Source organism: Hibiscus syriacus, unplaced genomic scaffold, assembly GCF_006381635.1.
Source record: "Hibiscus syriacus cultivar Baekdansim isolate YM2019G1 unplaced genomic scaffold, ASM638163v2 tig00003041_pilon, whole genome shotgun sequence".
Classification (NCBI taxonomy): Eukaryota; Viridiplantae; Streptophyta; class Magnoliopsida; order Malvales; family Malvaceae; genus Hibiscus; species Hibiscus syriacus.
This window is the reverse complement of record NW_024061960.1, coordinates 7252941-7267634: the sequence shown is the minus strand read 5'-3', so window position 1 is coordinate 7267634 and position 14694 is coordinate 7252941. Positions and strand designations below refer to the sequence as shown.

Here is a 14694-nt window from a genome sequence, read left to right as displayed (position 1 = left end):
AACAAAAATGAGTCAACAAAATTAAATTGATTTACTAATCGCAACACCATAAACAGCAACTCAAAGCGTCCATCTCTATCGGATATGATTGTCATATTGCTAATAGGACCTATGCAATCCCTAAGATGCCCCATAAACCATGTCCATGAATCAGAGGTTTCAGATTTGCCAACCCCGTAAGCTATTGGCAGTATCCCATTGTTAGCATCCATGGCTACTGCTAATAAGTTTACTCCAAGGTATCGACCTTTTAAATGTGCTCCGTCAACTATAATAACTGGGCGCATGCAATTAATAAACGAACGAATCTACAAAATCATATGCACAAGAAATATAATCATTTAAATGTTAAATACATGTAACTAACAAAAATGAGTCAACAAAATTATATTGATTTACTAACCGCAGCACCAATGGCGATAAACATCAACTCAAAGCGTCCATCTCTATCTGTTTTGATATGAGTTACCGACCCAGGATTTTTCAGCTTTAAATTGTGACAATAAGCCGGCAGTTGGGCAAACGATGCTTCTGGCGACCCCCTCAAAAATTCCAAGGCATAACATTTGGCTCTCCAAGCTTGAGAATATGAGATACTAATCTTGAACCGATCATTCATGTCAGTCATAATTTCATGTCCCCGATATACCCTGCCATTCAAAAACATTAACTCAGCCAGAAAACCACCCAACACCTTTTTGTTTGCCTGTCCATGGTGAGGAAAAACTTGGGTTCTTGAACATGTATGTTTATCAATAAAAGTCCTAACTTGAAACATTTCGCAATCTTTTATCCTCTTTGCAATCATACGCCACGTACAGTTTTTGTCAATCATACACCTTGTTTCGAAACGATCTTTGCTTGATTTGTTAACTTTTAGTTGATAGCCATCTTCCACACATTTCGTATACAAAGCTATCTTCAAGTCTTCCTTTGCATCAAAACAATCATCTTTCTTGATACGAATAATTTTTGTGTAACAATCAACTGCTATCTTTACCAACTCTTCTTCCGGTATCTGAAGTAATTCTGGCATATTCCAGTTATACTCCCGTGGTATTTTCTTCGGGGACTTTTCTTTGGGAATTTCTTCTTCTTCTTTTTCTTCTTCAGTGTTATATGAATTACAGAATGTATGTTCAACATGTTCATTTACAGTCGTAACTTCCTCCTCGTTATCATCAACAACATCTTCCTCGGCAATGGTTGTTTCATCATCAAAATTCGGGTATTGACCAATATCAAAATCATTACACGCAGGGTCTGTTTCATCTTCTGAAAAATCATCAAAATCCGAGTATTGACCAAGATCAAAGTCCGGGTATTTACCAAGATCAAATTTCGAATAATGACTAGTACTCACAATTTTTTCTGTTGGCTCATCATCGTCTAACTGGTCAATACGAAAACCGGAATTTGGTGCTGAAAGTTGATTGGGATTTGGATTAGGGAAAGGTTGTGGGTTTTGAGATTGTGTTTGGTATTGGAAATGTGGTGAAACAATATTTGCTTGGTGATGAAATTGTGGTGGAACCATTAAATTTTGAGCACCATAAACTGAGGTTGAAAAACTTAGTTGATTACTACCCGCTACTGACCCAACTTCACTACTTCTAGGTTTAACAACATACAATGTAACATCATCACTTGAAACACTAATGTAAGCAATAAATCGTTCAACATCTTCATTGTCGGTTAACAAATAAACTTTACCATTTCTCTGATAAGATAGCCTAAATTCACTTAGGGGCTCTAAATTCAATTTATTTGCAACACGTAACATTAGAGTTTCATAAGTTAACTTTTTTAATGACAGTTTTAGTTGAAGATTCATGGGTAAAGGCATATATTGTAAAACACCATGAACATTCTCCCATGACCCTCCAAAACACAAATCTATCCAAACATGATCAACATTAGATGATTTCATTATTGTAAATTAATTTACTAAACAAACAAGCTGCGAAACTAAAACCTGTTGCCGGATGGGGAAGGATGTCGTTGGATATAGGAACGGATGTCGCCGGAGAGAGTGATAGATGGAGATGGAATGAGTTGCGATTTAGGGATTTAGGTTATGACTTATTGCTGTTGCGTAGTTATATACCCAAAACATTTATGTTGCGAAACTAAAACCTGTTGCGAATTCAGAAATCGAGTTGCGAATTTGAAATTCAGTATTGCGATAGTCAGAATCTCGTTGCGATTTACAGATTCGCATTGCGATTTACGTATTCGCATTGCGATTTTCCAAATTTGCGTTGCGATTTACGTATTCGCATTGCGAATTAGGAAAATCGCAACGCGAATTTGAGAAATCGCAATGCGATAGTCAGAATCGCGTTGCGAATCTGGAAACTGATTTGCGATACCGGAGATCGCGTTGCGAATTATCGATCGCATTGTGATTTAGTTGGTCATTTTGGCAAATCCAAAAAAAATTGGTTAAAATCGTATATTATAAGGTATTTTTGGTCACGGAGGTTATTTTCTCTTTATTAAGACTTTAGCCATTTCCCGACAACCGGAAAACTTCAGTTTTGTGACTTTTGTGTGTCCAAATAATCTCTGGGTCCAATATACACTTGTTTCATATGATCGAATTAAATTGTAAATAATAAATGATCACGTTATTGTATAACATAAACCAAAAAGGAGACAAGTGTTGTATCTCTCTTCCTCTCAAAAAAAATGAAAGATTGTTGGTTAAAGCATAAAGATGCAATAATTAAATGGTCATGGATATAATTTATTCTTTTTATTTTCCAAACTATAAAATTAAACAAAACCTACATTCTCAATAGCTATCATAAACTGTTATGAACAATTAATGGTAAAACGGGGGAGAGAAATTTCTTGGAAAGTCACAAATTATTGAAGGATCGAAGTGTTGTTCAACGTTACAGGGAGGTTCGAAAACTTGAAACGGGGGCTTAAGATGCAATCAGAGGTGTAAATCAATCGAGCTTAAACGAATAAAATTATATCCGTGTTCATATTTATTTTTAAATGTGTTGATGTTTATTTATTTATTTTTAAATATGTTCGTTCTTATTTATTTGTTGTTCGCGAATGAACACGTTTAATGTTTTTGAACGTATTTATTTATAAGTTTATGAATATGTTCATTTAATTTAACGTTCACGAACATATTTATTTAACGTTCGTTTATATATAATCAAATTTTAATTTTACTCTTTTATTTGTAAACTAAAAATAATAATAAAGTTACGTCACGAATGAATTAAATCTATATTCATTTATAGCATAGCTTCACTACGCCATCTCCAAGGGCCCCATAAACAAAGCAATCAAAATGATGAGGCGGAAGCCCCGGGCTTCGAGACCGCCTTGTCTTTGTCAAACAAAAAACACAACTTCGGTTTGATAAGGAAATGGTAATGTGAAATTGTGAATAACACAAGGCGGCCGATCGTGTGGGACAATGCCTTCACATCTGAATAATTGGAAGTGGGAAAAGCGTCTCAAATTCAAACTAGCACTAAATTTAAGACATTTAGCACTTCACTGTTAAACCAATGGAAGAATTCATTTATGGACACCTTTCAACTCTGAATTGATATGCAACACAAAGGATGTTATTGCTAATTTAATTTGGCCTGATCATCCTATTTGAAAAAGAAAACTACTAGCTGCTTATATATATATATATATATATATATAGTTTTTTCTTGTTCATATCCAAATATCTTAGGGCAGCAGGTCCAATATAGGGAAAGGGTCCATCGGTAGATGACTTTAAAATCAGCTAACAACGGTCTAAACTGGGCTTACACCAAGTTCATTACTATTATTATTTATGAAATGATAAATTATTATTATCAAGCATGAAAACTATGGGCATCAGCCAAAATTGCCTCGCTGACTCAGAATTTGCACAGAGAAACCTGAATGCTGCCGGCATGGTAGTACCTATGAACTAAGGGCATCACTGTCTGAGGACTTACAAATCTGCTGGCTTCAAGGTGATGTTTATCCTATGAACTTTGCTCTCCAGGATTATGAGTTCTCCGAGTACAATGATTCAGCATTGATACCCGGAATTCCATTCTACTTGTATGATGCACCGAGGTTCGACCACAAGCATCTCTTCGATCCTACAGAATATTATGCAATTGATCAAGGGATGTTGGCGTATCTTGAAGTCATTTTCGGTGAAGAGACCATCCTTTTCTATATCAGGTACTTCAATTGGATGTCATTTTCATAAACAGTTTGGACTTGGATGTTGAAAAACATGTATAATACAAATGGTGATAAAACATTAAACATAATAGTTCTACTGCTATAAATTTTCTGACCTGGACTATGCATCTGTAACTGCAGTATTAACGTGCCCGTGAACAGTTCAAGAATGGAGATAAACTCCTCTGAGATTTAGCATAGACAGCTAACATAATCCAAACCACATAACCAGACAGAAAACTTCATACGCAGAAAAATAGCTAAGGTTCTTCACAAAAGTGTACCTAGGACCTATGTGGAATTTGGCACTAAAGAAAAATTACAAACTACACTTTGTTATCTTTCCCATTCTATCTCACAACATTATTTTCAGTTTCTATAACTGTGTCACTAGAAGAACTTAAGGTCATCGGCTGCATCCACCAGCTATTGATCCTGCATTTTCGTGCTTGGATGAAATACTCACTTTGCCAACAGAAACCTGGATATTGGGGGAAGCATTTTCATGCCTTTTCTTTGGCAATGAGGTCCCCAATATCCTATTATTTTTCATTAGTCCATTCTTGGAGCTTTCAGTATTAATGGAAGGCCTCTTTGGAGGTATAGAGTTTGCATTCTACACTGTGCTGCGGGATTGCTTCCTTCCTTGTTTTGGTGATTGAGGCTAACTTGAAGTGATCTGCAAAGCATAAATTTACTGTCAGATGGGCAACACAAAAGCTCAAGGCACGGTAGAAAACATAGAACATCAACCTTTTCCAATTACACTAATTCAATGAATTTGAAACTCGGGGAAGATCGGGACAAAGTTAAGTTTGCCTCTGCACCTACTGACCACCAAGAGAAATAAAGGATCACAAAGTATGTGTCTGTGTGTATGTATTGAACTGACAATGTAACTTGAGGCTAACTTTAATTCTATTCCAATGCATAGAGAACAAAAATTAAAACAAATGGTTAAGCTGTTCAAGATAATAAAAAGGGAAGCAGCATATTCCATTGTATCATTGTCAGCATCAAATGAAAGTAAGTTAAGAGTTATGTGATAAGAACCTTCTTAACATAATTGTGTGATATCTGTGATCCATGGCATGAACCTTCATTTGATCTAGCTTCAACATCAGTGCTTTGCCTGAATTTATTCAAGTCATTCTTTGCTTTCTCCTGGATATCACAGGCCATAAATCAGTTTCACATGCAAAGAAGCAAATGCAATAAATAAGCACACAAGGACCGAGTACACATGTAGTATAATACAATTCTCTATATCTAATTGGGCAACTCATCTAAAATGATTCATCAATTAGTTCACTACTTTGCAATTTATGAGCTTCGACTTAGGAACCGCAGGGTTTATCAATTACAACTTGTGTTAACATCCTAACAAGGTTGTCTGATTTGTAGTACCTTTGATTTTACTTGCGTGTGTGATTTTTCTGCCTCCTTTGAATTCATTTTGTCTTCTAGCGTCTTAAAGAACTGGAATGGAGCAAGTAAGGGAAACACTAAGCTTTGTATGATTTGAAAGCATAGCAATTAAAGCATGAAAAAAAAGTAATGGTAAGACTTGCCTCTTTCCGTTTTTCTGCCCTTTATTCGCTCCTGAAACTAAATGGACACGAACTAGTAGATTTTGTCCTTGTTCCACTTGCATTTGAAGATTTCGAGCAGCTGCCACACAATCAATACAGAATAATTATGAGGTTCATATAAGACATGGACTTTGGTAATTAGTTCAATGGTATCTGCGACCCGGTCTACAAAGTAAAACCGGGGAAAAATAACACACTGAAGCCATTGCACTTTGAAATCAAATTGTGCATAAATACCGCACAACGCACTTGTGGTAGCTTCCCGATAAACGATGTTAATAACTTCGATTAGTTTTCAGACATCACCAGTATGCAAAACATGTAAAATGTCAGAAGTAAAAACTCTTACTTGGAAATGGGTGGCCATCGCTTGTTTCCTGCAGCTGAAACTGACTTATTTACTGATATGGTTCTGTAGGTATAGGTCTAATCATGTAAGCAAAAGGGAAAACATTTGGACAAAGTTTCCACAAAGACATTTCAGGAGTGAAGATTACCTTTTATCTTGTGATTGAATAACTTTGGAAGCATGATTTGAACCCCCATTAACAGTTGCCTGCAGTTTGTGAATGAAACTCTTCTTAATCACACTTCATGCTTATTTCCTAAATATTTAGTACCCTCAAAAGAATTCTAAATAAAAAAAATGTCCAACAATATTTTGATTTTTCACCTTGTGAAAATAAATATGTTATTTTGTCATCCACTCTTGAATGTGCAAATAGAACAGCAAACAAATAGCGTGATAGAGACATTACCCTGGATGGAGTTCGTAGCAGAGTCGAACTTTCTCCGGATATCTTGGGCGATGTTTTATTGGCTTCACCAGCACGTGGAGAGAAATTCATTGACACGTGAAGGGATTTTTGAGTTATTCTCCTCTGCTCATTTGAGTCTAATGAAGGCTTCTTATTAATAAAAGCATGGTTATTTGACTCACTTCTGATTCTAGGCATTGCTTCTTTGGATACTCCACCATGATTAGTTAACTTCAAAGTGGAATTTGTTTGTCTTTTTTCACTTGATGGAGTTAAATTCTCTTGACCAGCAGCTTTCTTCAATACCCTGGTTCGTGCTTGTGGAGGAGTTGCACTATCTCTTGACATTCTTAATGACGTTTTATTAGTTTTACCAGCACTGGAAGCAAAATTAATTGGCATGTGGAGCAGGTTTGGCATTGTTTTCTTCTTGTCATTTGAGTTTCCGGTGGGCATAGCAACATCAGCATCATTCCTGACTGGTCCTGGAGCCAGTCGTTTAGAAGGATGCAGTGGAGATTTGGATGCTCTACTAGGAAGAGATGCCTTTGATGGAGAATTTGTTCGTCTTTTCTTGCTTGATGAAGTCGGGTTCTTTGGCTCATCATGTTTCTGTAGTGTTCCATAATGAGGATAAACATATAAATAAAAACCCGATTTAAAGGAAGAATGAAACAGAAACTAGTTTAAATAAACAATACCTTCAGAGGAATCGTTGGGGTTGCCGTAATCTTGTCATGGATTTCAACATCTTCGAAAGCATTCAAATTCTTAACCTGCTGACATTCCTCCATATTCACATCTTCTTCCATCAGCGTTGGACCTTGTTCCACGTTGGTGACATCATTTTCTCTTAAAACATTAAGATTGCCTGCATCTACATAAGCAGTATTAGCTATCTCAGCATCGGAAAAATCTAACACTTGTTGATTTGCAGCTGAAGGCGTGTTCGAATTGGCTAAATCCATTTGAGAAGCATCGTTTGTGACAATATTGGTCTGCTCAAGCAAAGCCGCGGCTCTCATCGCAGCTCTTCTCTTGTAATGAGCTTCAAAAAACGCCCTCTTCTGAGCAACAGATCCCGGTTTCCAAAACTTCTCGACTTCTTCCAAGTAACGATTGTGAGAAAATGTTGACCATTTCTCCCATGCCAATGATTTCGACATAAATCTGCCGAAAGATATCGATTCTGTGAGGGCACGAATCTGGCCATGAGCCGGGTCACCCTGAGATTCAAAATCGACCATCAGTTTCCTGACTCAAACAGGAAGAATAACAAAAAGCTTGAAGCTCAAAGATTGATGGAGAAAAAACAGCATAATCAGACAATTTTCTTGGGGAAATCATTGGAATGTCAAGTATGCTGTGTTTGGTCACCGAGAAAATGATAGGAAACAGCCATTAAAAGCCCTAATCTCTTTCCCCCCCCCCCCCAATCTTCTATGAGTACTCATTTCCCCATATTCCCATTAACAAAACAAGTCCAAATAAAAAAATAAAAATTGAATCAAGAAAATCCATTTAAGCAACAAAGTAAATAGTAAAACTAAAAGAATCATCTTTTTATCGGTAAAGTTTCAGGCTTTGTTCACAAAACTAACCTCTTCAAATTCACAAGAAACATCTACAGGATTAGAAAACAATCTAACGAGACAAGCAGATTCATCCATTTCTAAAACAAAACAAAAAAAACCCAGAACTTTTTCTCTTCTTCTGTAGCTTCCTTCTCACTTGTTCTTGTCTTCTCGTTAACTCTTCTGGTTCACAGTCACTCTGCAAGTAAAACAAAAAAGAAAGCAAAGACAAGCTCCCCCTCTTCGAATCTAACCGTTATTATCTGAAAACAGTAGTCTCATGGTAATGGGTCCATTTCAATCTCCGGAAAAGAAAGCTCCTTTTTATTTCCTGTTTGCCTTTTTTTTTATAAATTATTATGGCCAGTTCATGCTGATAACTGACAAGAGTGAGGAAAAAATAAATAGAAAAGGGGGGAAATGTAGGGACTCGTTGGATTTAGAGTATCTGGAAAGCCTTTGTATTACTTAAAATTGGCTGTTAATTTGAATTTGGAAGACATGAACAAAAAAGGAAATAAAGAATAGGTGCAGCCATGGATGCAGGCAAATAATTAAGGGCTTTAAGAAAATAGGTTTCGCAACGGCTGTTGTCTGCAATTATGCATGAAAATGTTGGCTACACATCTACATTTTTCTTTCCTTTTCATAAGTCAAAACAAAAACTTGGTTTGACTTTGATGGAGATTGGTCAACTACATCCGCATCAAAACAAAATTATATTTAGGTAACAAATATAATTTCTTTTAAATTACGTTTTTATTTCTGATTTATGGAAAATGTTATTATCATATAATAATTTATTAGCAATTGTAATATTCTTTTTAAATGGCATAGATGTCATTATATTTAAATTTTTTGATATTATATAATTCATGTCGTTTAAGACAAAAATATCCTTGAAATAATAATAAAATTTTTATAGATATTTCTTAATTCTAATTATTCGTGTTTTGCTTAAATTATAAACGTAATAATAATAGTTTACGTAGGTTTTGATTTAATATATTATTTGGGTTCTTTGGAAACCCAACTAATGATTAGATTTTAAGTGTATTTCGTGCAGTTATACAAATTTGACAATTGTTATAACACTTAACGATGTTTGAAATGAGATTAGCAATTCCAAAAAATCAATGTTAAAAAGGTGAAAAAATCGAAAAATTACTAGTATCATTTATATAATTTATCTTTTTTAATTTTATATATTTATTTTGTTACATTAATAATTCGTTAAAAGTTTAACGATAATTAACTTTTGATGATCGCATCTTAATTAAATAGAAATAAAAGTGAATAAATATTATATTTTTTAATTTAATAAGAAAAAATATAAAATTGATCATTAATGTTTGAGTAAGTTTTTATTTTCATCACTAATATTTCAAAAGTCACAAATCGATCACTAATGTTATCATTTATAACAAATTGGTCACTCGACGTTAACAATAGTGACGAAAAACAGCTGACGCGTTGACTGCTTACATGGACTGGATTAACTGGGTTGATTGCCACGTTAGAGACCCAAAAGCCTTCAACGGACACCTTTTCTCCTTTAAAAAAACACAATCCCTAAACTTAATTTAAAGATTTTCATTTCTATCTCTATTCTTTACACACACACAAAATGAAAATTGGAAGAGCAGAGAAAATCTGTGAAGATGGAAGACTCCATTGATGTTCCATTTTGCAGTTGTGGATGCCCAGCTAAGATTTTTTTTTCTATAATACCCAAAAGAAACTTACCATAAAGCATAATGTTGTCCCCCCTTTATCGTAACCTCCACGTAAGTATGATGGGTTTTCTTTGCTCGTTTTCCTCATTACATTTTCTCTTAGACGAATGAAATAATAAGAAATCGTTTTTCTCAATATTTTTTCTCTTAAACGAATTGAAAAAGGATAAATGAGTTTATGCAAGAAGAATAAATGGGTTTATGGAAGAAGAATAAGAAAATGATTTATGAAAGAAGAAGAAACATGTCTATGAAAGAACAAGAAACATGTCTATGAAAGAAGAAGAATGTTTCAGAATGATAAATGAAACTTTTGATTCCCCCTTTTATTAATTAGGATAAACAACAGAGTTGATCACTAATGTTTAAATTTTCGTTTTCCTAATAAAATATCAAAAATATGACGATCAACTCAATCCATGTAAACAGTTAACTCGCCAAATGTATTTTTCGTCATGCATGTTAAAGATTATTAACTTCGTGTGACTAATTTGTAATAAACGATAACGTTAATGATCGATTTATGACTTTTAAAACATCAGTGATAAAAACAAAAAATCACTCAAACATTAACAATCATTTACATAATTTACCTTAGATTTTAAGTGTATTTCATGTAGTTATACAAATTTGACAATTGTTATAACACTTCATGATATTTTATATGAGCTTAGAAATCCCAAAAAAAATCAATGTTAAAAAGGTAGAAAAATAAAAAAAATACTTAAATATTAGTAACATTTATATACTTTATCCTTTCTAATTTTATATATTTATTATACTACATCAACATCAGTTAAAATTTTAACGATAGTAAAAAATATATATATAAGATATAAACAAAAATTATCAATCATGATATTATTTCACCTTCACCAATCGAGTCGCAGGTATCTAACATATTCATATCTAATGATTTTCCACAAAGTGGTGACGAAAGGTATAACTTGTACAAATCTTTCCAGTTTGCAATTCGATCCGATCCATTAGTTCGTAGAGCTATTTACTCGATTGCAGACATTTTTGGAACACCTCTAACATAGGGACAAATAGTCAATTTTGAAAGAACTTATTGTCAACCTCTTTCAGATATGAATCCATCTGATTCAGAAGAGAAGAACTTGCATCAGTATCTCAATTTCAATTCAAACATGGGTTTGATTCACACTCCATGTTCTGAGAAATATTTACCATCCGAAAAGCGGAAAAAATGGAGTCTTTGTCTAAAGAAATGCGTTGAGAAAGGGTGGATGTATAGAACCTTTCAACGAGATAGTGCTTTTTCAACTCTCTCAAAACGGAATCTATTCCAAACATATATGCCATGGGTCCTTACTTCGACAGGGTACAAATATCTAAATTTGATATTTTTAGATACTTTTTCAGACCTATTGCCGATACTAAGTAGCAGTCAAAAATTTGTATCCATTTTTCATGATAGTATGCATGGATCAGATATATCATGGCGAATTCTTCAGAAAAAATCGTGTCTTCCACAATGGAATCTGATAAGTGAGATTTCGAGTAAGTGTTTACATAATTTTCTTCTGTCCGAAGAAATGATTCATCGAAATAATGAGTCACCATTGATATCGACACGTCTGAGATCGCCAAATGTTCAGGAGTTCCTCTATTCAATCCTTTTCCTTCTTCTTGTTGCTGGATATCTCGTTCGTACACATCTTCTCTTTGTTTCCCGAGCCTATAGTGAGTTACAGACAGAGTTCGAAAAGGTCAAATCTTTGATGATTCCATCATACATGATTGAGTTGCGAAAACTTCTGGATAGGTATCCTACATCTGAACTGAATTCTTTCTGGTTAAAGAATCTCTTTCTAGTTGCTCTGAAACAATTAGGAGATTCTCTAGAAAGAAATACGGGGTTCTGCTTTTGGCGGCAACATGCTATGGGGTGGTGGTCCCACTTATGGGGTCAAATCAATACGTTCTAAGAAGAAATATTTGAATATCAATCTCATCGATATCATCGATCTCATAAGTATCATATTAAATCCCATCAATCGAATCATTTTTTCGAGAAATACGAGACATCTAAGTCATAAGTAAAGAGATCTATTCATTGATAAGAAAAAGAAAAAACGTGAGCGGTGATTGGATTGATGATAAAATAGAATCTTGGGTCGCGAACAGTGATTCGATTGATGATAAAGAAAGAGAATTCTTGGTTCAGTTCTCCACCTTAACGACAGAAAAAAGGATTGATCAAATTCTATTGAATCTGTAATTTACCCTATTTAATTTCTAATTATCTTCGACAATAATAGTTTAATTAACACGAATGTTCAAAATCCTAGAATCACGACTAGGTTTAGGAATGGTTACGTACAAAACCCCATCTTTCACTTCGGCTTTAATCTTCTCAAACTCAACATTTTCAGGCAGTACAATTCTACTACCACATCTCCCAAAGCTCTTAGCATCCCATTCTTCTTCTTCTTCTTCTTCTTCGTCATCTTCTTCTTCCCCGTTAATCTTCTTTTTCCCAAGTTTCTCTGCCTTTAAAACCAACGTGTTTTCTTCAACCCACACCTTGACATCATCTTTGTTCATCCCGAGCATATCGAATCTAACCTTTTACTCCCCTTCTCTTTCCTTGATCTCCCATGGCGTCCTCCTTCCTTTCCTGTTCTCGGGGGAGGATGGCAACGGCGATGGCCAAGTACTCGAATATGCAAAAGGGTCATCCATTACCCTCTCCATTGTTTCCATCATCTGTTGCACTGTTCTCGCTGTCGGGAACCTGTCCCATGACCCTGTTTTAACATGAGTTCGAGATTCGATCAGTATCCGAAAAGAGAGAGAAAAATTAAGCTTTGGGTAATTTTAGTTACCTGTTGGTGCAACCGGGCCAGCTCTTTTCTTGTCGGGTCTGGTAGTAGCTCTTTGCAAGTGGTCGAGGTTGCCTCTTTTTTCTGCTGCTGCTGCCATGGCTCTAATGTTGTTCTTACATTTGAAGCCTCGGTTGTTCTTACATTTTCTTCTTCGGTTCAGAGGTGGTTGTTTTTACTTTGGTTTTGCCTTAAGCAGGTACAGAAGAAAAAAATAAAGGGTAGATGTTTTAAAGGAAGAGTAGACATTTCTGGAGAAATTAAAGATGGAGTTGAGTCTTCAAATTTCCCGATTTCTCCAGAAACCAGAAGGTTTTGCCTTCGATAAGGTAAACCAATACAAGCTAGCTAGCTTTGTCCTCTTCATTAAATTCATGATGGGGCTATCACGGAAGGGCCCAAAACTTTCTGCTGAATATTCAATAGATATGCCCAATTCAAAACCCATCCTATTTGTATAATTCTATGGATATTCAACTGATTCTTACCGCACGAACTAAACGATTACAGTGTTTAAGAAATTATTATTAATTTTTGATGTCTTAAGTTCGAGTAACTTATATATAAAATATAATATTTATAATCTAATGATTGAAAGTCTTTAAACATAAATTAATTTATATTCATATAAATCATTGTTATCAGTTTATTTCATATACCTTGAGAAGTGTCAGATTCTGCTCAGGCTCTGCAGCTTTTGCTGCCCTCTCAATTGCAATCCTCTAGACATAGAAACAAGAATTTACAATGTTTGTTGGTAATATATAGAGAGCCAAATGACACACATGCACTCAACAATTGGATGTAAAAAATTAATCCGCTTAAAAAATTTAATTAAACCTATTCGAATCTGAATTATTTGTGATACTACAATTTAAAATTGATCCGTTTTTAATCCGTTTATGATACGAGGTAATAATGATCTAAAATTGATTCGAGTCTAAACTATTTGTGATACAAGGTGGTGATGACCTAAAATCGATTCGAGTTTGAACTGATTGCGACTTAAACCTGAGTTAGATCTAATTATTTTAGATTTGAAACTAACTTGCACTTGACTTGCACCCAACTTAAGAATAATCTAAGTTCAAATTGAACCTGATAATACGATAACCAAATCTAACATGTATTCGACCTGGCATGAACCTTAACCTAAAATTAACCTATTAAAATGAACATAAAATTTGACATGCATTCGACCTGATATGATGAAGGTGGGATAAAGTATAGTAGAAGCTCTTTATATAAAAAGTTTTAACAAGTTTATTTTTTAATTTACTAACAGTACGAAGAATTATACATCAACAATACATTAAATATATATTTTTAATAAAAGTATGTTTTACGGTAATATTATATAATCTATGTACACTTATACATTAAAACTGTATTAAGCATAATTTTTATGTATATATAGAGCTACGTGTTGAGACATAAATCCTCAATCACAACTGGAAGAAACAGCCTTAAACATGATGCTGGAGGTTCAAGTAATATGTGAAGAGATAATCAAGCCGTCTTCTCCAACTCCTCAACAACTTCGACATTACCAGCTCTCCTCCCTCGATCAACAAATTTTTAATTTAAATTTTAAACAATTAAATACATATAAAATTTTAAACTGAAATGAAAGATTATTTTTTATTTTTAAAATAATTTAAAACTTGTATTCTATTGTAAATTTTAATTTTTAAAATAAATTAATATTAATTTTTATAAATTACATAAATAATTATTTAACTATTTTTTATTTTAAACTGAAATGAAAGATTATTTAATTTTAATTTAATATTTTTATAGGTTAAATAATAATTTCAGTATGTATTAAATCAATTCTTGACCCAATTTATTGGTTAAATGTTAAAATATTTTTGTGAGATGTCTTAACTTCGAATCATATATCTAACATTTTTATTTTATTTTGTTTTATTTTATAGATAGTTTAATAAAAGTTAAATATATGCTTTGGTAAACTAATA

The 14694-nt window shown here is 33.9% G+C and overlaps 2 protein-coding genes across 2 annotated transcripts; both read right to left on the bottom strand.

Moving 5' to 3' along the window:
- Positions 1-4475: 4475 nt before the first annotated feature.
- LOC120170704 (protein WVD2-like 7) lies at positions 4476-8571 on the bottom strand. Its single transcript, XM_039178604.1, has 9 exons — positions 8158-8571; positions 7258-7782; positions 6557-7168; positions 6296-6354; positions 6148-6210; positions 5778-5877; positions 5614-5685; positions 5260-5370; positions 4476-4885 (listed from the first exon to the last, which is right to left on the bottom strand). Exons 1-6 carry the CDS (start codon positions 8224-8226, stop codon positions 5799-5801), a joined length of 1407 nt encoding a protein of 468 aa, XP_039034535.1. The 5' UTR covers positions 8227-8571; the 3' UTR covers positions 4476-4885; positions 5260-5370; positions 5614-5685; positions 5778-5798.
- A 3595-nt stretch (positions 8572-12166) lies between these two features.
- On the bottom strand, positions 12167-12854 carry LOC120170688. The gene is made up of 3 exons (XM_039178596.1): positions 12719-12854; positions 12363-12640; positions 12167-12323 (listed from the first exon to the last, which is right to left on the bottom strand). The coding sequence occupies exons 1-2, from the start codon at positions 12813-12815 to the stop codon at positions 12462-12464; spliced, it is 276 nt and encodes a 91-aa protein (XP_039034527.1). The 5' UTR covers positions 12816-12854; the 3' UTR covers positions 12167-12323; positions 12363-12461.
- Positions 12855-14694: the final 1840 nt, after the last annotated feature.